General features: G+C 57.6%; 1 protein-coding gene and 1 long non-coding RNA gene across 8 annotated transcripts in view; one reads left to right on the top strand and one right to left on the bottom strand.

The window, feature by feature from the left end:
- The window catches only part of TRAPPC9 (trafficking protein particle complex subunit 9), a 320,362-nt gene that overhangs the window by 39,037 nt on the left and 258,312 nt on the right, over window positions 1-23,013 (bottom strand). For 4 of the 7 annotated variants that reach the window (XM_088798934.1, XM_074316658.2, XM_088798935.1 and 1 more), the window contains one exon: window positions 19,016-19,106. In XM_088798934.1, the coding sequence (XP_088655060.1) occupies window positions 19,016-19,106 (91 nt within the window). Of the gene's footprint in view, window positions 1-19,015; window positions 19,108-23,013 lie in introns of all 7 variants that reach the window. The other 3 variants (XM_088798933.1, XM_088798932.1, XM_074316657.2) reach the window with 1 other exon arrangement.
- LOC141567846 (uncharacterized) lies at window positions 788-18,996 on the top strand. Its single transcript, XR_012490739.2, has 3 exons — window positions 788-2,084; window positions 11,673-12,488; window positions 15,843-18,996. It is a non-coding gene; the product is annotated as an uncharacterized LOC141567846 (long non-coding RNA).

The raw sequence follows: 23,013 nt of genomic DNA, 5'->3' as shown, positions 1-23,013 counted from the left end.
CCTGGGCGGGACCAGTTCCACACGCTGAGGTCTCCTCCCTCAGCCTGTGCAGACACTGAGCTGGGTCACACCTGAGGGATACAGGCTTGAGCATCAGCATCCTTAGGTCAAGGTGTGAAACGGCAGCTCAGATGACTGAAACCGCTGCCCAAGCAGCAGCGCTGCCAGGTGGGGCCAGCTCCATCGGGTTCCAGGTCCAGAGACGGCCACAGCAGCCGTTAAATGAGGATGTTTCTATTCCTGTGCTGTGGCTTCTTTCACTCCAGCGCTGACTCACTTGGACAGCGTGACTGAGACGCTGAGGTGAAGGTTTCAGGTACAGGTGCCCCCGGGAAGTGGCGTGGGGCTTTAGTATTACCGTCTGCAGTCCTTAGGCAGTCGTGTGGACGGGGGTTTGCTGTTAATGACCGTGACCATGAGCAGTCAACTCCTCTCTGTGAACCTCAGACTAGAGCACTGGTTTGTAAACTGGGGGGATCTTCACCCACCTGTCCAGCGCCTCTGGCCTCCTCACCCCCCACAATGAAGCAGAGCTGCTTTTCAGTTCTTTCATATGCTGGGCTGCAAATACATTGCATTAGAGTAATAAATGTTGAAAGCCACTGAGCTGAAGAATTCTGAAGGTGCTTCCTGGCTCTGTCACTCAATGGCTCTGTGATGTGTCCTTATCAGCATCTCTCGCTCTCTCTTGCAGGCTTGATGGTATTAGTCCTCTCTCTCTCTCTCTCTCTCTCTCTCTCTCTCTCTCTCTCTCTCTCTCTCTCGCTCTCTCTCTCTCTCTCCTTTCTTCCCTTCCTCCCTCCTTCTCTCTCCGTATCTATCCACCCATCCAGCTATGTGCCTATTTTGCATCCATGAAGCGTCCTACCTAATAAGCCTGAGGAGAGCAGCAAGAAAGGCCGGTCACTGGCTGCGAGGGATCGCCTCCCAGCTGGTAGCAGATAACAGATATCACTGCCAAATCTGCTTTCTTTAATTAAGGGGGAGACTGAGAAGAGCTGTCAGAGTGAAATGAGACCGCAAGCCTCACTGGTTTGCTAAAACATGAGATGGGAAACTGAAAATTCTTTTTTTAAAAAGTTTCCCTAGAAAGCCTACAGAAGTTGTGACAGAAAGAACAGGGCAGAAAGGGCACCAGGAAAAGTCTGCCAATACTGAAGAACTGACCCCAGCAGGGGAGGTGGCCTAACCTTGCCAGTGGCTTGGACAAATTGTATGTACTGTTTGGATAAACAGGAGTTTTCGCTGAGGGAAGCGCTCCTGGAAAAAGGATTGCTTTCCTTTCTCAGACATCCCAGGATGCCCGTCCTGGTTCTGAGCCTGGGCTGGGCGAGTACGCGTCTCCCATAACTGTCCTCAAACAGGAGGCCGCGGTGCCCTTTTACAGGTGGACTTGGAGGAGACAGAGCTTGCCAGGATGTGGCCCCAGGACGCAGCCCCAGGCTGACACAGCCCCGAGCTGCTCTGTTCACTTCACCAGTTAAGACACAGCGGCCACAGACCTGCGGCTTTGTAGAGGACTGAAAACTCAGCATTCGGCTTTGTAGAGGACTGAAAACTCAGCATTCGTCTGGACGCAGGAAGAGAAAGAAGCCCAGGCTTCCCGAAAGTGATTGGAACATTCTGTTGAATTCCCCTGAGGGGAGACCAAGGCTCTGAGAAATCTCAGCATACACGGAATTTGTTCTGAGAAGAAACAAATGCTCTTTCAGGGAGATGCTTCCAATTGGAGACATCGTATTTAGTAAACTAAAGAAGAGGGTCTTTTAGAAACTCCAGTGTTTGCTATTGCTGAAAACAGTACGCCGGGAGGGCCCCACTGCCCCCAGGGAGTCAGGGCTTCCTGTGAATGGCCTCTTTTGCCTCTGTGTTTGTTTTCTTAGAAAGAAAAACAATGAGGGGACTGGGAGCCGAGACACCTGGTTCAAGTGTGGACTCGGGTGAGCCTTGAAGAGCTGAGACCTGTGCAGTTCACAGCAGGGTCCTGTGAGCCTGCTCCACATGGGGTGGGACGCGGAGCCAGTACATACAATATGGACGGTGGACGATGACAGAGACATGCTCTGCGAACTTTAAAGCCCAAGGTAACACATTGGAGGGAACGGAGCACTGCTCAAGGTCACCAGCTAGGTGACGGCCCTTATTATTGTCACTGTGTAGTGCGAGAACCTCCGTGGGCCATGGGGAGGGCTGTTTCACGCTGTGCGTTCATGGGGCCCGAGACAGGCAGGGGAGGAAGGGGGTGCCGCCACCGTTTACAGATGAGGACGCTGAGGAATGCACACTGGACAGGGAGCTGCCCCAGACGGCAGCCTCCAGCTCACGCCTGACTGACAGCCCCCACGGCACCAGGCACTCTCCCCAGGGCTCTCCGGGCCCTCGTCTCTGCCTCTGCCTGCTCTCCCACTAGTGCACGTGGGAGAGCCCTTCATACACGCGGGCGAGTCCTTGGTATACTTGGTTGGCATTTTATGTACTTAATCGCTTCTCTTCCCTGCTGGATGGTAAGCCCTGGGAGCACAGGGACCCTGTCTGTCATGCGCACTGCTGCAGCAGCCCCGAAATGCTCGCTCAGCGAACACAAAGGAATGACCAGGGATGCATGAACGAGGGAATGCCATGGACCGTCAGGGCCTGCGTGGCAGGGCCCCTTCTGGGCTGTCCTGTTTGTCAGCTGCTTGCAGCCACTCAGGGAAGACCCTTCCCGTCCCTGCTGCCGCTGGACATGGGAGCCTCAGGTACAGCTCCTGGGCCGGCACAAGTCAGCCTACTTTCCTTTGGGGCCAGAGGGTGTCACAACAGACACATAACATTACCTAGGTGGAGACAGATCTCTCCGCCTGGTGGCTGCTGCCTGGCTGAAGCTCCTGGCACATTCTCAACCCCCGTCAAAGGCATTTTATGGCCACCTCTGACAGATGGTCCCTTTAAATGAGGCTTGATGTCCCAGGGTTGCCTGGGAACGTGGTGGTCAGTTTTCTTCCTCTTCCAGTCTTTGCTATGGGCCCAGCTGGTGGGCGGGAGGCGGGCAGCTGCAGCCCCAGGTCAGCTGGCCTTGCAGTAATGGGGACAATGACACCAGGCTGGTAAAAATATACACAGCCAAGTTGTCTGCAGTCGGTTTCCCCCTTTCATAACGGGAGGCCTATTTGATAGGAGTATCGACCACGTGGCAACAAACGCATCACCAATGGGTAAGCGGGCAGCTATCCGCCCCCGCTGTTACTTTGCTCAGGTTGTCACTTTGGCCTAAACGCTGCCATGTTTGTCCACCTGGCTGCCTGTACTGCTCGCGGGGACCTCTGTAAGGGCCAGGCCTCAGGCACTCGCTGCTTCACTGCTCAGCAAACGTGGCACACCTACTACACACCTGGCACTGTGCCCAGTGCTGGGGACGTTATCAGGCGACTGGGCATCATGGCCCTGCCCGCATGGCACCCCAGCCGGGCAGTGAGCTCTGCAGGAGCAGGGCCGGGCACAGCTATACAAGGGACATCCCTGCAGAGGAAGGGAACCAGTCAGGCAGCCTGCAGGCGATGGGGGCTGACAGCTGGGGAGGGGCTGAGGCCTGTGTCAAAGGGTCCCATGGTCTCTGGTCATTAAAAAGTGACGCACTGGAGGTGAGGGGGAACCCGTCATGGTCCCTTCATGGGACAGTGCGCCTCAGTGGCCCTTCCCTCTCCTTGTCACCTAGGGGCACTTGCCCCAGAAGCCGCCCGCTCTGTGGGCGTCTCCTCCTCCGCTCAGTTAACAACGTAAGGAGGAAATGGCCCACGGCCAGCGCTTCAGGAGACTGAGCACAGACAGTCTGGAGATGGAAGGTGCAGCCCTGTGCCAGGCACTTCCTTCTAGGACCCAAAGCTTTCTTGGCAGTTTCTTATGCTCTCTGTGCTGGACTTCTCTTTCTGAGTAACCACGTGTGCCAGAGAAGCGTGGCTCGACAGTGACGTTGTCTGTAGTGACTCTGGCATGGGGTTCCTACTTTGCATCCAAAACAAAGAAGATGCAACTTTCGGCTGGTCTGGGCCACCTGAGCCCAGGCAGAGACACACAGCAAGGCGCCCAAGGTACTGGAGCTGTCCCCCAGCTGCCACTCCTCACCTGGAGGACCTCAGGCCAGGGGCCAGGAGAAGACAGCCCCAGGACTTGACAAACAGCACCAGATAAACACTTGGTGAATGAATAATCGATGACTGGTGGCTGTCATTTATCAGAAGTTTTAATGCCATCTAACGTGGGAGTCAGGGCGCCAGGACGAGATAAACCTGAGCACAGGTTCTTAGTGAGCAATGTGACACCCCCGCACGGCCCCAGGAATGCCTAGGAGCCCTGGTGCTGCCCACCAACTGGGGAAGCCCAGGGTCCTCCCGGAAACGGGGAGCCCGGCACTGACCCTCCTCTGCCTTGGGTCCCAGCCGGCAGTGCCCGTGGAGCAGAATTCATAGCAGCCACGGGTTCCTGGATGCCCTCGGCCATGCGCGGGTCCTCCAGGCCCTCCAAACTGCCCTGCTTCCTACTGAAGGACCCACGTCTCTTCTGCCTCCAGGCAGAGGCTGCGTTTCATTCCTGTCCACCCAGAGCAGTGTTATGGAAACCAGATTTGCTCAGAGAAGCAGCGTCAGTCATAAGGCCACCTCTGCCACAAGGGACTGAAAGGAATGACCTGCGGATGAGATCATCCTGGGCTTAGGGTGGGTCCTCAATCCCATGAGTGTCCTTCTAAGAAGAGGCGGGGATAGGACACTACAAGAAGGCCACATGAAGATGGAGGCAGAGGCTGCAGTGACGCGGCCTCAAGCCCAGGAGGGCCGGGAGCCCGCGGGGCTGACAGGCAGGATGGCCCCACTCCTAGGCCTGTGGAGAGAGCGGACACCTGGGTTTTGGGCTTCCAGCCTCCAGAAGCGAGCTCAAGTTTCTGTTGTTTGAAGCCCCGTAAGCCTGTGGTGTTTGTTACACAGACAGGAAAGGCAGACAGGCCTCTGCAAACAAGCTGCAGAGGCCAAGCCACGGCCGTGCACGAAGGACCCCAGCACTCTGGGCACGTGAGGGGGCCTCACTGCGGCCACTTCCTCATGGTTAATTCATGGCCAAAGAGACAGGGCCCCTGGCTTGACCGCGGGGCCTTCTGTCCTTCCTGAAGCAATGCCCTGAGCCAGGGGCATCCCGCCCCTGCAACTGGCTTGTAGGCCTCTGTTCCTGTCCAGCTCCTGTCCTGAGAGAAACCCTCCAATGAGCAGCCAGTGTCTGACAAAAACAACCTACTTCTAACTCAGAAGCAGAAACGGGCTCTGATCACACAGCCACCCCCCACGGACACCTACCTCGCGGCAGCACAGACAAATCAACAGCCAGCACGCACTCATCACCTCTGTGAATTGAATCAACATCCCAGTCCCCTTCTTGCCCCCCCAGGTCCGAGACATCGCAGCTCCCCTGGCACCAGGAAGCAGGTGGCTAGGTGTGTGCACGAGGAAGGGCGGCCCGGCCAGCCAAGAGGGCAGCCTGAGCCAACAACCCTGCTGAAACCTTGATTTTAGCCCTGCGACACCCATTCCTGACCCTGACCTCCACGCCCGGACGACAAGGATTTGTGTCGCTGTAAGCCACCAAGCTAATGGGACACTGACACACACGGGAGCCAGAGCGCGGCCCTGGGGACGTCTTCTCTGCACATGTGTCCTCAGTTTCCTCTTGAGAACCGCCAATAGCCACGCGGTGTCCTGCCCTCCCCACCATACCCCACCGCTCCTGGGCATGACCTCTGGGTTCTCCAGCGGCCACAGCACATACTGCCTGGCCTTCCAACATGGGTGCCTCCCCAAAGGGCCAGCCCTGCACCGCCAGAGTCACGGAATGGCCTGCCTCCAAGCCAACCTCGTCACTGGGAGACACCGTCCCACCCAGGGGTCACAGCACCTTGCCCAGCCTCAATTTCCCCATCTGTACACAGCACAACTAACACCACATCTGGTCTGGGTGCAGATTGTGAGACAATCCCATGCGTCTCTCAGCAAGGTCCACGACTTCTTTCAGAGTTCTCTCCATGGAGAAACAGAGAGGACATCAATTTTCCAGAAAGATCCGTCATGAAGAGAGCCTATCGCCTCCATGTCACGGAGATGGATGCACGTCCAGAGAGCTGTGGGGTGGGGGACGGGGTGCTCCACAACTGACCACTGCCTGTCTGCACGCAACCTGCAAAGTCCACGTTTTGTACCTCAGATGGAGAAAGGGAGGGGAGGGGAGCGCCATGCTCACAGACTACTGGAGTCGGCGTGTGCACCGGTATACGCTTTCTGCAGCAGAGTCTGGAAAAAAGTTGTTTTCAAGTCTGTAAAAGTATCCCTCCTGTACCCACTATGTGAGGCCTTCCCTGCTTCCCGAAAGCCACGTCTGGGTTGCTCTAGATGCAGCGGCCTTTGCTGGAACCTCTGAGTGGTGAAAGTGACCTGTTGACCAGTCCTGGTCTAGAAGCTCAGCCACTCATGTGCTTCCAGCTCACGCACTGTCCCCAGGGCCCCTGACATGCCTCTGGCACCCCTTCCTCCCAGACCTCCCAACCCAGATTCATCATGGCTTTGTTGGGGCCTACCACGTGACTGATACCGATTTTAGTCTGTCGCGTGTTACAGTTACGTTTCCCCAGTTAGTGATAAGTCAGCGTGTAGTCTGTGCAGTAAGAAAATATCAGCTTTCAGTCCAGTTGACGTTTACTGGTTGCAGGCCTCGCGCAAACTATTAGACTTTTTCTGGGTCTCAGAAATGAGGCTGAGCCACCCCTGCTGTGTGGGGCTACAGGAAGGAAGGCTGAACCCAGACTTAGAGGTGACGTGTCGGGTACCCACCTACACGTTCACTCCCCTCTCCGCTCAGCCCGCCCAGCCTTCTAACTACCCATCATGCTCCATTCATGTTTGTGCTAACTGCTTCCTAATAGCCACCGGCCCCTCTGCAGCAAGAGCCCCACTGTGTAGCTGGGCGCGTGGCCACACTGATAAAGCCACTGCCCAGCTGTCCCCGCCTCAGGCGTGGCACGGTGACTCAATGGCCAATGAAGTATAAAGGGAGGAGGTCTCTTTACAGGAAGTCTCCTGAGGAGGGAGGGTTGCCTCCTCCTTCCTGCTGGCTGAACCCCCGCAGAGCAGCTGGCCTGGGAGCAGCCAACTTGGGTCCCAGGGCCAGGCTGGGCAGGAAGAGGGGGGCCAGGTGCCACCTGCCACCAGGTTTTTGCGTGGCTGAGACACGTGAACTTCACCTAAGCCACTGTTATTTTACAGCAGCCAAACCTCGCCCGAAGGGGCACAGCCTCTGTGCATCAGGCAGACCCTCGTCCTCCCAGCCCCGTACACGAGCGAGCTGAGCCAGCTGCATTTGGAAGTCTGGGGGAAGGAGCCCTCGGATGAGGGTTCCCCAAGGATCAGGGGCTGGCTGGGAAAGGCTTCGCAGAGGAGGGGACGTGGCATGTGGCGGTTTGGAGGTTTAAAGGGCGGCACAGAAAGCAGGCAGAGGGGTGGGCGGAGGCTGGCAGCCACTGGGGTCACCTATGTAGGACCTGGGCAACAGACAGGCTTTCAGGGAGTGGCTGCCAAGGGCCCCGAATGTTCCTGGGAGAGTTCTGGGGAATCTTTGAAGGGACCGAGGTTAGAGCAGGTAGTCAGACCCTGGAAGCGGGGGGGGGGGGGGGGGGGGGGAGGCGGGCTGTTTTAGCAGTCCCAGCAAGAAGGGACAAGGGCCAGGCTCCCACAGCAGCCAATTATCAATCCTAAATTGAATCGAGCTCTTGGTTACAGCGGCCAGCACCACGGGAGGGTGGTGGCCCGGAGGACACCGCTCGGCCCTTCTGTCGGTCACAGGCCTCATTGCAAACTCCACCACATTCTCACCAGCTTGCACACCTCGGACCGTTACTCCTCTGAACTGAATGACTCTGGTGGGATAAGCTGAATTACATCCCAAATCAAACAGTAGACGCAATGAACACATCATTTCAGGAATAAAATGAACAGTGAACACAGATATTTACAAACTACTTTAAAGAAATTAACTCTCTCCCACACACACAAATATAATTACAATGGTCTCTGAAAAAAAAAGGGAACTATTTCACTGGGTTCTAGGTAATCTGGGTTAGAAACACGATTCTAGACACACTGGAAACCGGCTGATGCGTCCAGAAGTGTGACCTGTGGGCTGCAAGTCCGACAGCCCTCATGGGGGGGGGGGGGGGGGCACAGAGCTGCCTCCCATTCTCATTCAGTCCCTGCAGATACCAGGGCGATCCGACCCCAGCACTTCCTACCGGGGGGCATAAAAGGGTAGAACTCTGATCACCATGCGGTTTGTTAGTTCAGTTCGACACCACATCAAATCAGCAGCATCTTTTTGATGAGACAAACTGACCACCCAAATTCATTAAGAAGCTACCGAAACTGTCTGGTCAAGTCAATCCAAGGAGTCAGTCTTTCAAACATTCTTTCAATGATTACTCACTAAGAACTGACTCTGGGCCAGGATCTGGGCTGGCAGCTGTCCCTGCCCTGTGGGGTCCCCAAATGCCGGTCAGTGTGGGCCCACTGCAGGCTGACTGTCCAGACTGACCCTGCGTGTCGGCAGGAGGCAGGCTGCTCAGGACGGAGGGCTCTGCAGACATCCAGTGCTGAGGGAAACCATCCTGAAAGGCTCTGTCTGCTTGTTCCACAACGTCCAGTGCAGGGGACTTCAGGGCACACCGCCAGGGCCTTAAGTTTCTGCCTGAGAGTTGGGTCCAGGGACCCACTGGCCTCCACAGCCCCCTTCTCAGACGACGCGTCTCCAGCAGTTCTCAGGCAAGGCCATTCCTGGGTCACGCTCTCTCCTCCAGCCTTCGCCTATAGTGAGGATACCTCAAGGAAAGAGCTCCTGGGGCGCACTCACGGGCTGCAACAAGGGGCACAGAGCCAATGGGAATGACAACACAGGGCTGTGCGGTCAGGACTCCGTCCCCAGAAAGGGAGTCGCCGAGGACGGGGCGCTGGCGATTGTTGGGCCACGCCTGCCTCACCTGCTCAGACGTCAGCGGCTGCCAGAGCCACGCTCGGCCTCCATCTCCCCAGCCTCCCGTCCACCTCTCCAACAATCACTAACTGGAATCGGATCACACGCCAAGAGCCACGCCAGCACTGGAGCTCCCTGCTTGAAAGGAACTCTCAGCCTGAAGGGGAGACCTTCGCAGAAAATCACGCTGCAGAAGCCCCTCCACCCACAGACTTCACCTGAGGAATTCCACAAGAACGAGGACAGTTAAACGATGGAGAAAATGCACATCAGACCAGCCCCCCACCGGCAGGTGGTGCCATGGGTCACTTACATGGTGTCACTCTGGACACACAAGTAGACAAGTTAGCAGCCGACGTTCACACCTTGCCTGCTGTCAGGAGAGGAGCTCCTGACAGAAGTGAACTAAGTTCTAAGGACAGGCATGAGCAAGGTCCTGTGGAGCTGGGAGAATGCTGGGCTGAGCTCAGAGAACATTGTACATTCTTTGAATCTGACCAGATTCAAGTAGAAATGCTGACCCCCAAATGCCGCCAGCTGCTCCCCCGTCTTGACTCCAGGAGCGGCGTGAGGATGGCTGATGAACGGCGGACCTCCTGACAATGCTGTGTCCTGGGAGGAAGGGGCTCACATGGCTCCTCCAAAGGTCCCGGCTGTGCGTGGTCACCACCAGGGCGGGTTCTTCAGGGGAAGTGTAGCAAGAAGCATGCTGTGAGCACAGGGAAGGATGCCGAATGGAAACACTCTGCCAGGACCCCACCGGGAGGACAGGCCTTCCCGTGAACTTACTGGAAATATTTTGCTGCATGATGTTGGGGCATTTGTGCTGGGTGTACAATGTCATTTTATCGTTCACATTCTGGAGAGACTGAGCTGACATCAGGAAGACAGCCCCAAAGTCACGAGGCTGCAAGCAGTCCAGCCACCCTGCTCAGTGGGGTGGAGGAGAAAGGATCGTGGTTTGGGGTGAACAAGCACACCCTACATGCCACAGACCTTCCCGGAGGGTCTGCTGCACAGAAAGCAGGCTGCTGGGTGCACAGAAACAATGCCCCTCCCCTCCGACAGCACTGGATGTGCCCACCTCAGCTTTCAGCTCTGCATCCTGAACTCATGTGCCCAAGCCCGGTCCCCCTGGGCCATAAGCCCAGGGCCGGGCACACAGGGAACGCTCAGTCGGTCTCAGCTCCCCTCCCTGGTCCCGGTCTTCCCACTCAGGAATTCCTCCTTCATGGGCAGAGTTTCCAAATGACAGAGTCAGGCCGTCGCTCCCCCGTGGGGCTCGGCAGGCCCTGATGGCATTAGGGGGGATGCGTTCCTGGATTTTAAACAGCCGATTGGAAATCACCTTCACCCTCCGTCAGGCGGCACACTCCAAAGAAAGCATTACATCTCCTCCTTTGGGGCTGGAACCGCTCAGCTACCCCAGGCTGGCGGGAGCTCCAGGGGGCAGGTGTGTTTCTGATTATTTCCATGAAGACGTGAGTTCATCCTCCTTAACCAACACTCTCAAAATGCAGGTGGAGGCTGGGGAGAGGGAGCCAAGAACCAAGGGCTCCGGGAGGTGGACAAAGAAATCTGTCCTTAGCTGCCTGCCACTCCCACACCTGAGCGTCTGTGGGAACTGCTCTGCAGCTCCTCTCCCGCTGTGGTTCTGAGTCTGGACTTCCCGTGAAACGTTCGCAGGGGACACCGCTGCATCCTGCGGGCACGTGGGAGTGCCACCCTCAGCGCTGGGCCTGCCTGTCACAGATGTGCGTCCGGCATGTCCCCACCTGGGCACCCATCAGTAATGCCACCGCGGCAGGAACATGAAGTGTGGGACACGGTCTTCCTGGAAACTCAAACAACCGGTTTCCCGTTCACAGCCAGGGCCCCCGTGGGGGGACAGGAGGGGGAGGTCACAAGAGTAGCGCACAGTCGCCCCGACGCACCTTCTAAACCTCTCCTCCGTCTTGGAAAGAACCTGAGGATGTGCCCTGTGCTCGGGGTGCCCTGTGCTCGGGGTCTCATTCCCTCAGGCCCAGGAGCGCTGAGTCAGTGACTCGGGCCTGCCTCACTGGAGGGCCTGGGAGAAGGGCACACGCAGTGCCGCCTGGGCCACCAGCATGAAGGGCACAGGCAGCAGCTCCCTGAATGGCTGCGGAATGAAGGAACTCATGGACAATGAATGAATGAGCTCCTGAGGGTGCGACTTAGTCCCACTCTGCAGGGGGCAGGGGGCTAAGGGCAGGAGGTAGGGGACAGGAGGTAGGGGACAGGGGGCAGGGGGCAAGTTGCCCTGTGAGGCTGTTTCCCGCTGGGTCCAGAACTGGGATGGGGAGCGGAGGGCAGACACAGCCTGGGGGCTCATTGTGGGGGCCTGGGGCAGGGCGGAGGCGGGTGTCCCTCGGGGGGAGGGGAGGGTTGATTTACAGAGGGGCAAAGCGTTCTTGTTTTGGTTATTTTCAGTTGTAAATGATTATGGAAATGATTAATATTTTTATATGTTACATACACATATCACATGTAAGTATTGCAATCATATGTAATTATTACATACAAAATACACATATGATGAATGCATATATGTACTTAATAATGTAAGTATCATTTGGTTTTTTGTTTATTATTTATTTTTGTTTTATCTTAATTCTCAGGGCAAATGGTCTCCCTGCGAAGGTCATCTGAACGAAACAAGGAAAGTGAACGCGTCCGCGCGTCTTTGCCTCTGAGTGCCGAGCAGTAGGAAGTCCCCCCTTTCCTCGCAGCGTCTCAGAGCCTGGGGGTTTCCTCGGGGCTCGCTGTGCTCAGAAGCCTCTGCAGGAGAAGTTCCTGCAACTTTTCCACTCCCCCCACGATTCTGGAACATCAAGAACCAAAATCATCTCATCCTCTTTGAGTCAGAATCGGCAGGGCCGGCTTTGTTCTCTCCGATCACAGAAGTGCCCCCTCTCCATGCTTTCAGCTCCGCAAAGGAGCTAAGAGCTCGGCGGGGTCAGGCCTGGGTTGGGGCCCTACTCCACGCTGGCAGGGATCCAGCCCTCGGGGGCCTGGTCTGCGCCCAGGGTGGGGGTGCCCTCGGTGGAGGAAGGAGGACACACGCAGGCATGTGGCACAGGGCCCCCAGTAAAGGGCAGCCTCGGCAAGCACCCCGACTCCAATCCGGGTCCATGCTTCCTGGCTGTGTGGCTCTGGGGAAGAAACTTAACCTCTCTGAGCCTCGGTAGGCCAATAAGGGTCCCGGCAACCACAGCAGTTACGCCATGAGGGGTTAAATCCTAACAAACACTGCTCTAATAAACTCTGTCCTTTCTCTCTCTGGGTCAAATCTCTCAGAAGACCTGCTGGTGGGTTCTCAGGTGAGCGCAGCCAAGGGGGTGCCAGTGGGCGCTGAGGCTGGCGCTGGAGCACCTGGGTCGCCGCCTCCCCCTGCAAATCACACCGGCCGGGCCTGGCGAGGCCGCAGCGCCCAGGTGAGCTCCTTGGCTCCTTCTGTCATGCGACTGAGCATCTTCCCATGCGGCGGGCACGGCTCCTGCGGCAGACGCGTCAATTATTAAACCACTGTTTGCTCACATCCCGAGAGGTGGGGGTGCCTCCTCCACAAACATGCCTGCAAGGCAGTCGGGCCACCTGGGTTACCTTGTAACCAGGAGCTGGGCCTCAGATCAAAAGACAAACAAATGAAATAGGCCTAAAGACTCTGAATCGGGGAACACGAAGGCCACAGGTAGGGGAGAGGAGGGCAGCTCAGGTGTGCTCGCCCGGGCCCGGGACCGGCTCTGCACCTGCCAGACCTCCAGTGTAGGATCCGAGCTGTGACCGCATGGCCCTGGGCTGGCCTGGAGCCCAGTGCTCAGCTCTAGGGCCGTGGTGGGGTCTGAACCCCAGCTCCAGCGCCTCACCGAATCACCTCACTTCTCTGGGCCCCCGATTCCACAACTTCAAATGATAATGGCATCACCACGCCTGCAGGTCCACGTGGAGATCCAAGCTGATCACTGAACACGTAGCTTCTGAGCCCCACGCCTGACCCAGGTGGCCAGCGGTTGGGGCCCTGAGTTTACGCTCTGCAGGTTGTTCTTCTAGGGCCCACCTCGCAGCTGGCACTGCCCTGTGGGAATGGCTGAGGGGAAGCCCTGTCACGGAGGCCCCCAGGAGCTGCTCTGCAAACCAGCACTCTTCTCCTGGAAGACCCAGCCTGACCCTGGTGCCCTGGGGCCCCCCTGCGACAGGGGCCGTCTGCGCAGGTTTATGCAGCTTATAAAACTGCCACCCAGCCACCCTGTGCGTCAGGCACAGCTGCTCGGGCCTCCGACAGAATCAGAGAACTGGACTCTAAGAGGCTGTCTGGCCTTGAGCAGGTTACCCCAGATCCATAAGAGCCAGTCCTTTCGCCAGTGAAATGGGAATGACTTCTCTACCTGCAGGGTTACATCAGAGATGAACCGAGACGCCATCCACAGAGTAATGACCTACTACACACGTAATAGATGCAGCAGCTTCTTCCCTCTCTTAGCAGTTATGCCACCATCCTCACGTCACTGTGGGAATCCCTGCCACCATGTCCTGGCAACTTGAGGATTTGGGACTTGGGGAGCAGGTCTGTGGGAAGAGGACGAGTCGGCAGCGCCTAGCCCAGGGCAGCAACACGCCTAATTGCAATGTCCCTTTTCCCATCATTGCCACCTCCACCTGGAACCTTCTCTGGACCAATGCCAATCCTCTCAGGGCCCTGTGTCCTAAAGCCATGTCTGCTCCCCAGGAGACGGACCCCAGAGAGCCCTGGGCGCTCCCCTCCCTCTACTGCCCCCCAACCTCTGGGACCAGGAGGCAGGAAGTGAACCCACTGACTCGAAGGCAGCCCAAGTCCTAGCAGGAGAGAGATGTGTGGATCTGCTCCCCCCCCAGGCCCACCTCGGTCCCCCCGAGCTCACCTGGGGCCCAGGTCACAGCAAAGTGGCCAGACGGGAGTGGGCAAAACGGACGCACAGATTTCTTTTCTCAGGAGCAGATGCATTAAGCACATCTGATACTGTGCCCACTTGTAAGTGTGACAGGCTCCCTCTCAGAATTTTCTTCCTATGTCAAATCCTGGTGCCTACAGAAACAGGACCGACTGAGGGAAGGGGGCAGGTTGCAGGAAAGTGCAGGCAAAGTGCAGGCACCAAAACCAGTTAAGGTGCAAGAGAACTACTCACCCATCCATCCATTCACTCACTCACTCACTCACGATTCATTCAAACATCCATCCACTCAGTCATTCTAATATCCGTTCATTCACTCCCTCATTTTTCATTCAAATGTTCTCTGAGTGCCTGCTAGGAATCTAGCACCGCTCAGCATGGAGCACAGAAGTGGCTCAGTCACACCTCTGCTCTCAAAGAGGGGCAACAGGAGGACAGTCGGGGTGTCTGGGAAGCCAGGCGGGGGTTGCGGGCTCAGACAGAAGGGGGCACCGTGCTGCGTTTTCACAGAAGAGTAGGAGTTTTCACTCCAGGCAGAAGGGAAAGCACGTGTAAAGGCAGGAAGGTTTGAGCATCGGGGTTTCCAGGAACTGCACATAGGTCAGGGTGGCAGAGGGGAGAGGCCAGAGGCCACCAGGCTGCCCAGGCCCGGCCCTGGGCTCTGAGGACGACGGGAGATGGTGGACATTGGAAGTGGACAGCTCTTTAGAAGTCGAAGCGGGTGAGTCATGAGACACTTCCCGTGTGTTCACAGAGATCGTGCATAGAAGTCTCACCCTGCAGCCTGACAACAGCCCCAACAGATGGTCCCTGAAAGCTGAGGACACTGAGGGCCACGGCGTGAGCAAGTGGGGCAGTGGGGACCCGACCCTGCCTGCCGACACCGGGCCAGAGCCCTGGCCTCTCAGGGCCACCAGTAGCCACGCACAGCAACACAGCAGCCAGGGATGCGATGGGGGCTGCCTTGCCATGCTCTGCATGAGTCAGGAGCTGGGTCCCTTTGGCCCTCTGCCACCCTCTAGGCACAGGGTCGCCCCTTTGCCATCAGAAAAACTTGCTGTGGGCTGCTCACAAGGCTTGCAGTGGATGGAGGCAGTAGCCACCCAAGTGAAGGTGCAATGAGGCCTGTGAGGGGCCTGTGGTCCCACCCGCCTCTCAACCATCAACAACGTTCGTGGGACAGACAGCTGTGCTGAGAAGGGGACCCTGCCATCTGAGAACTGCTCAACAAACGGCTACTTTTAAGGGAAGCCACTTATAAAGGCAACCAAATCGCACAGCAAATAATGGAAATAAGGTGTGATTGAAGCTTTACTTTGAAAACGAAATGAAAAAAAAAATTATGAAAACAAGTTTATTTTAGGTCATACTTAGTACAAGTCAGGTGATACTCGCCATATGTACTGACTCTTTAAACGAGCAAAGAAACAGTCGTGATTGCTCTCTCCTGTACTTTTCTAACGAACGGGTACTTTGCATGCAACGTCCGCAGCAGAATCGTCAAGAGGGTCATTTTGGCCCAGCTCGTGCCGTGCCCCGCGGCCTGACCAGTCCCTCTGCAGCCTGCGCGGCCTCTGCCGCCCTTCCTGGCTGTGAGCTCCCAGCACTGGGGGCCCCTGCCCAGGGCTCCCCCATATCATGTGCACCAACTGTGAGAAACTCTGCATGTCCTCCATGACCTGTCATGTACTGGCCAGGGACTTCCATTTGCTCTGCACCCCACTGTCAGGTGTTTACAAACAGTGGAAACTGGGAAGCACCGGAGACTCCACGGGTAGGAGACAAAGGCTAGCGTGCAGGGGGGGATGTGTGTGGGGCCCCACTTCACAGAGGTCAGCTCCTTCCTGTCTTCACCTGCAGGGGCCTGAACGCGGAACAAGAACACGCCGCACCTTCGAGAAGCGCCGATGGCTTTGCCAAGGCCAAGACCACAGCCTGCGAGCGAAGCTGAGACCCAGACCTGCGAACCCCGGGCACACAGCACCGCCCGCGCCCTCCAAACCATCCCTTGGACACGCCGCACACAGGCCCACCGGTTGCCTGGAGCACCCTGCCATCTCCACTTGCGTCCATTGAAATTCTACCCCGGCCCTGAGCCCTCTCTCACATGCTCCTTCCTCCTCGAGTTCTCCGTGGTCAGCCTGACAAGGCACTCACATTCCCCATGCTCAGTGCCATCTGAGAGGGCGCCACCCAAGCCAACGGCCCTGGAGCCCCTCCAAGGCTGGGGCAGTGGCTCCCTCATGTCCCCGGCCCCTCCCCCACAGCCTGGCCCCCAGTCGACGTTCAGGAAGTGACACTGACAGGTACGGAGCTGCCGGGTCTGCAGCCCAGATGCCCCCACGTGGCTGTGCAACCCGATGGCTTCCTGGAGGCCTGGCTCACAGCACACGGCAGCCTTCACCACGCTCCTTTCCCAATCAGCGAGCCCATCCTGGGTTTCCATTTTTAGATGCAGCGATCAATACTGCTCGCTGTCCGAATGACCCACAGACACATTTAGTTAAAGCAGGGCTCTCGACTGCTTACTAAGCAAACTGACATTCTGCTTAATAAAGTTCACGCTTCCAGAAATAGCAAAGGTACGTGGGGGATAACATGCCACTGCTTCAGGGAAACGGATGCTCCTTCTAGGGGCAGCACAGCAGGTCCATCCACAAAGGGAAGGGCCCAGGGCAGCTGTGCCCGCAGCCGGAGGCAGCCCTGCCTGGAGCCTCGTCCCAGCACACACAGCTCTGGCAGTGGTGCCAGCTCCGCCCCACGCAGCCAGCGAGGTACAAGGGACAGAGAAGAGCCCGGCCAGGGCCTGAACCCCAGAGAACACGGGGTGACACTTTTGTGGGAAGAGTGACAGAGAGAGTGCTGCGGGAGCCCCGGGGATGGAGCTCTGCGGGCCGGCCGGGCACAGGTGACCGCAGAGCTGTGCCTGGAAGGCTGAAGGAAGTTTGCCAGGGGGGCAAAGAACGGAGGAGAGGAAGGGACTGCCTATTAATGCTCCCAGCAGGCGGCCCCAAACCCTTTGAAAATCTGATGACAACTAGAGGCCCTGTTCCCAGGAAGATGAAACCCACACAGAATGTGCGTAATTGGGTGGCCCTGGGGGGTAACCTGTGTCCGGCTCCGGGTGGAAACACTTGCTCGCTGGAACGTGAGCTGGTGGTCAGTCTACCTGCCGTACGTAGCCCAGACCTGGCATTGAACCACCCTCCCCAACCACCACGGCTGTGGGCACTGGCCAGTGTACATGGTTTGCTAGAGCAAAGGCCACACCCTCCCCGAGTTTGCAGCCAGCTCATGAAGGCCACCTGTGTCATAACAGTGTGGACCCTGGTCCTTGTAGGCTGGTGACAGGTGCCTGGAGGGGGAGGCAGGTGCCCAGGAGCCGCACGCCATGCCTGTGTGCCCCGCCACTGGCCTCGGTGCTAAGGAGATGCGTGCAAGGCCACGTGGAGAACACACGTCCACTGGTGCCACTTACTCCCCAGGGTCCCACACGCTGGGGCTGTGAAGCATCCAGGGTGAGGTTCGGCCACAGAGTGAGAAAGGCTCAGCTGGAGGAGAAACCTGGCTCCTCCCGGCCCGCGGTGGCTTCGGAGCGCCCACGTCTTCCTCCCCGCCAGGGTCTATACACTTTCCACCGTCAAGGGACAGAGGGGGAACTAGTTCTCCATCCTTTGATAAGGCTGACGTCCCTGAGGGCGAAGGCTCCACAGCTGGTTTTTTCCAGCTCCTGGGCTGGGTCAAGCGTCCAGTGACAAATCACCAGCAAAGGACCTTGGGAGAAGGAAGTTGTCAAGAACCGCCTGGAAAAGGTCAGGAGGCTGAGTCTTTGAAGTTGCCTTGTCAGGCTCAAGGTCTGGCTTCAAAGTGGCCGGAAGCCAGGCCTCGCTGAGGCTCACGTCCGTCGTCACTTCCTCACACGAGAGGGAGTCATTTCCCCCCAGATCTCCTAGCTGCAGCTTGAGCTGACCCACATTTGCTTCCAGACCTCTTTCCTTCCTAAGCAATTAAACAGCTTAACTTCAAACACGTGCCCGTCAGCATCTGCTCTGTGCTTATTTAGGGCGTTCTAAATAACGCGGGCAAAACGAAAAATGAGGATGAGGTAAGCGCGACCAATAGCTCGTTCTGTCAAATGGTGGCCTCGGGAGCGGGGACGACCAGAAGTAGGTGGGTCTAGTCCTACCAGCACGTGACCCCGTGCATGACACGCGGGAGGCCAGGTGACCTGGGGTCCCATTCACAGCCATGCTCCGAGCACGTGGCCTCGCATACGGCTCACGGTCATGGCACAGACTGCACACAGCACCTCGTTCCACGCTCAGCCTGGTGCCCAAGGACTGTCCCTGGAGGGAGAAGGGAGTGAACCCTCAGAGGCAGAATGACTCCTCCAAGGTCACTTAGACCTGCAACTGGAAGCCAGAGCTTCTGCATCGACCTGGGTCCCTCTTACTGCTGCTGATGGCTCCCGGCCAGGTTGGGATGGCTCAGAGGCTCAGACACAAGTGCCCGTGAGTGACGCTGACTGGAGGAGACACAGGCAGGCCCCGGCGGCTCGGCTGCACAGAGGGCCAGTGGGCAGCTCCGATGGAACCCTGCCTGAGGCTGGGCCCTGAGGCCAAGCCTTGCTCCCTCATATCAGTAGATGTTTCCAAAAATACTGACAAAAGGTCATTTGGCTGTCTCCATGGGAAAAGGCCACAGGAGGTGGCTAGATTGAATGCAGAGTGGCACAACCAATAGATGAGGTGGCTGGCTGTAGGAACTTGGTCAGCAGGCCCAGCCCCTCCTGGAGCAAGCTTCCCGCCGGAGCCATCAGTGCTCCAGCTCATTCAAGGTGCCCAAGCATCTTTTCTGCACTGTGCTCGGACGGGACACCCAAGGAAAACGAGAGGGCCACGGGGCAGAACGGCAGCGTGGGGGGCGCCTCTCCCCAAAGGTCTCCACGATGACCGCAGCACACACTGCCGAGAGCGTGCCTGCACAGCGTGAGAAAGCGGCACGGTCACCCAGAGGGGACGCGTGGTACTCACCCCACTGCAGAGGGGCCAGCTGCACGTGGTCCAGGATCAGCTGGTTCAGGAGCCCTTCCACACTCGCCTCGCCCGTGCGCTGCAGAGAGGGGTGACCCTTCGTCAAGGAAAATGTGGTTCTGCTCAGTCCTGGGACAGGAGGGGGAGTTCTAGAAGTTTCCAGACAGACACTCCCCTACACCCATCCCCAGACAGGGAACTGCCTACAGCAGACTCGCCCTCCTCTTTTCACAGGATGGTCTACCGACGTGTAAGACAGCACTGCAGTGTGTGGGAAACGGGCAGGACAGGTGCCCAGTGCGCCTCTGCTCCCTGACCCCACATCCGGTGCATTAAGCCACTGCTGTGTAAGCAAGGGAAAGCCACCGGGTTTTAACCCAGCTATTCTTGCTGGGGGAAATCAAGGAAGGAGCAGGCTGTTTTTCCTTAATAAAGCGTGCAAACCGTGGCTCCCTGCTCAACACGACCTAATGCGTTACCCGACACGTTTCGGTTTCATGCTGGTTTCCTGTCTGTCGTGTTCTACATCTCGGGGTAATTACACATATTATTATGGATGGGCTCACTGACGTAGTTCATCATGGAGGAGGGCAGTCTCCTGACAAGTGTCAGTGGATGAAGAAACTAGGCTTAAAATACAGAAAACAGAAGTCTGCCAGGCGCTAATACCATATGAAACAGCCAGTGTGGTTCTCAGAAACGGATCTGTAAACCTTCCCCTTTTCCTACATAAATTAAAGCCCAATATTTAAGGTGCAATCAAAAGGGGAGAATTTAGTTCCTAACATTCTCTAGTGATTGGGAAGTGGATGGGGCGGCAGGGGAAGCCCGCTTTTTCCTTCCCTTAGCAAATTAATTGCATTCAACAAACACACAGAGCGTCTGAAACGAGGCAGGGACGAGAGACGCGCACAGGACACTGAGCTGACCCGACATGAACCTGAACTTGAGAGGCTTACGTCCCAGTGACCACAACACAGAAACAGACTGTGCACTCGCCAAGCCAGGGGCCAGCGTGGGAGATAAAACTATGCAGGTAGAAGACAGGGTGAGGCTGGGAGCCAGGGCCAGAGCTCCCAGGGGGCCCTCCCGCCAAAGGGCCTGGCACATGGGGGACTCACTGTGGTCATCTGCTGGTGCCATGGGGGTGTCTGGGCGTAGAGCATGGGGCACAGCGAGGACATCACCCCCTCGGACAGGCCAGCCGTGACCCACGGAAAGCTGTACAGACGCGGGAGCATTAGCCATGTGTGACGTGTGGGGACCCCGGCCTGACTCTACCACAAGCAAATCTGTCAAAGTATTCCTCCCAAAGCCAATCCTCTCCCTAAGAAGAAGTTTCCAAATGAAATTATCTCCACCCATTACACACAGTGTCTACGTTTGCTGAACTGATATTACTGTTGCTACACACTTGGCATTGCTCTGCTAATCATCCTGTGTGGTCCAGTCGGGAGGTCGGAGTCATCATTCACCTCATTCATTCACACATTCAATAAGTAGGTACAGCGTGGACATTTAGGATACGGCCCTAAGGTGGCCAGGGATGCAGAGCTAAGACTGACCCAAGCCCGGGGAACTCAGGCTGCAGGGAGACACTGGCAAACAAAGGAGCTGTTGTGTTATCGGCGTTTCATTCGTGGCTCAGCGTCCTTCCGCTTCGCTACATCTCAGCGACGTGCCCCCTTTTCAGCTGGGGGTGGGGGTACAGGAAGTCATCAGGGAGGGACAGCAGGGGATCCCCTGCCCTGGCCAAGGAAACCTGTGACGAGCGGTTGTGGGGATACAGAGCCCCTCAGCCCCACTGTCTGAAAAACCAAATCCCGTTTTCCTCACAAGGAACCAGCACAGTGGGAAGCCCGTGGTTTGGTACCTCAGAGACCCCTGCTCAGCCCCTGCCCCAGCCTGAGTTGTGACACAGAGCCGTGGACAGGGCAGGCCAGGGTCTCTCTCGGGACTCTGCATGCGGCTCTCTGCCACCGCCAGTCAGGGCACACACCCCACTCTTCTCAGGAGAAACACGCACAAAGCCACTTCCCCTGAGAGGCCGGGAGCCCCCAGGCAGGGACAGTCCACAGCCGACGACCAGCTGACAAGGACGGGCGGGCAAAGGCCAGCCCTGGCCTCACGATGAGCCTGCGCCCGGAACGGAGGTCTCCCTCTGCCCATCTCGTCCCCTCAGGTCCCTCCTCTAAGCCTCCACGCCAGGCTCTGGGCACGTGACCAGGCTCACAGGCTGGGGGTCGGGGGGAGGCAGAAGGCAAGGCCCCCGGCCCGTTTCCTTTACTTCAGGGAGAGGGAGGAAAGGCTTGTCTGCCATGGATGGTGAACTGGCCTCCTGGTAACTCAGAACCTACAATAGGGCATTTGGGTCCCAAAGCACCTCAGGGACTCCCGTGGCTGTCTGTGACCTCAGGGACTCCCGTGGCTGTCTGTGACCTCAGGGACTCCCGTGGCTGTCTGTGACCTCAGGGACTCCGTGGCTGTCTGTGACCTCAGGGACTCCCTGGCTGCCTGTGACCTCAGGGACTCCCTGGCTGTCTGTGACCTCAGGGACTCCCTGGCTGTCTGTGACCTCAGGGACTCCCGTGGCTGTCTGTGACCTCAGGGACTCCGTGGCTGTCTGTGACCTCAGGGACTCCCTGGCTGTCTGTGACCTCAGGGACTCCCGTGGCTGTCTGTGACCTCAGGGACTCCGTGGCTGTCTGTGACCTCAGGGACTCCCGTGGCTGTCTGTGACTGGCTCCCTGCCTCCCGAGCAGGGCCAGCGGCTCAATTCTGTGGTCAGACCACCTGCATTCATGGAGCCAGAAGCTAATGGGTCTCCCTGGGCCCCTCCAGCGCACAGGTGCCATCACCTGTGCAAACAGCCACGCTCCTGAGCAACGAGCAGCCCACGCTCCGTTCCCGGAAGTTTACTTTTCCCTGGAGTAGTTGCTTAGGTTAGGAATGCACTGGCTGGGAAGGTGTCTATCTTTACGGACAGGACACTGGGCAGTGTTTAGTCTCCACGCTCTGTCCTCAGAGAACCTGCAGCCCCTCCCTGCGCCCCGTGCCCACAAGCCCCTCTCCTGTAGGACTGGGGGGCCTGTCACCTGTCCGTCTCCTTGGCAGACTTTGAGTTCCTCGAGGACCAAGACCATGCGCCTTCTGGGTCTGCATCCCCAGCACTCGACGCTCACCTGGAGCTCTGTGCTAAGGGATGGGGGGGGGGGGGTTCAACACCTTCTAAACACTCCCAGGTGCTCTGCCCAGACTCCTCACTCCCGGGGACACGGCAGGGATGTAATAAATGCACCTGCTCCCGACCCCTCCAGGCTCTGTGCACACTTCCTTCCAGAAAGTCCTTTCCACCCTCTCCTACCTGGCCGACTCCTGCTCTCTCTTTCAGACCCAGACATGTCCCTCAGTGGAGCTCTTCATGCCCCACATATCTTCACAAGATCCTTCCCAATGGTTATCACCCACCAGCGCTGCACTCGAAGCCGTCACGTCTGACCCCTGCGGCGCCGTGAGCCCTTTCTGTCTTCCGGGTTCCAGCGTCTCGCACAACTACTGTTGCTGAGAGAATCCCATGAGTGAAAGCGTGCGTGTGTGCATGATGGCAGGTGTGAGTGAACGGGTGGTTTTCACACTTACTGCCCTTCACTGCTGGGGTCACCCACAGCGCTCGTGGCCACAATGAGGACAAGCATGACCCCTGGTGGCATTACTCTGGCGTCACCAAGAGATAACATGACACAGCCCTTAGCCCAGCACCGGGCACACGGGGCTCTTACTGTTCAAGACGTGAGGAAACGGGGCCTCAGAAAGTTGGGAAGTGTGAGCAACACGCTGGATCCTAAGCCTGGCCCGGTCACCAGTCACACAGCACTAACAGGGAGAAGGTCTGGCTTTCCTGGCTGAAAGAGCCCGCCTCCCTGCCCGGGGGGCACGGGGTGGGTGCAGCCCTCACAGGCAAAGCTGCCCAGTTCCATGGACCGCCCCCCACCCCGCCG

Source organism: Rhinolophus sinicus, chromosome 6 (assembly GCF_057876585.1).
Source record: "Rhinolophus sinicus isolate RSI-liver-muscle chromosome 6, RSI-T2T, whole genome shotgun sequence".
In the NCBI taxonomy this organism is placed as follows: Eukaryota; Metazoa; Chordata; class Mammalia; order Chiroptera; family Rhinolophidae; genus Rhinolophus; species Rhinolophus sinicus.
Note: the sequence above shows the minus strand (reverse complement) of the source record. Positions and strands in the feature narration are given on the sequence as shown.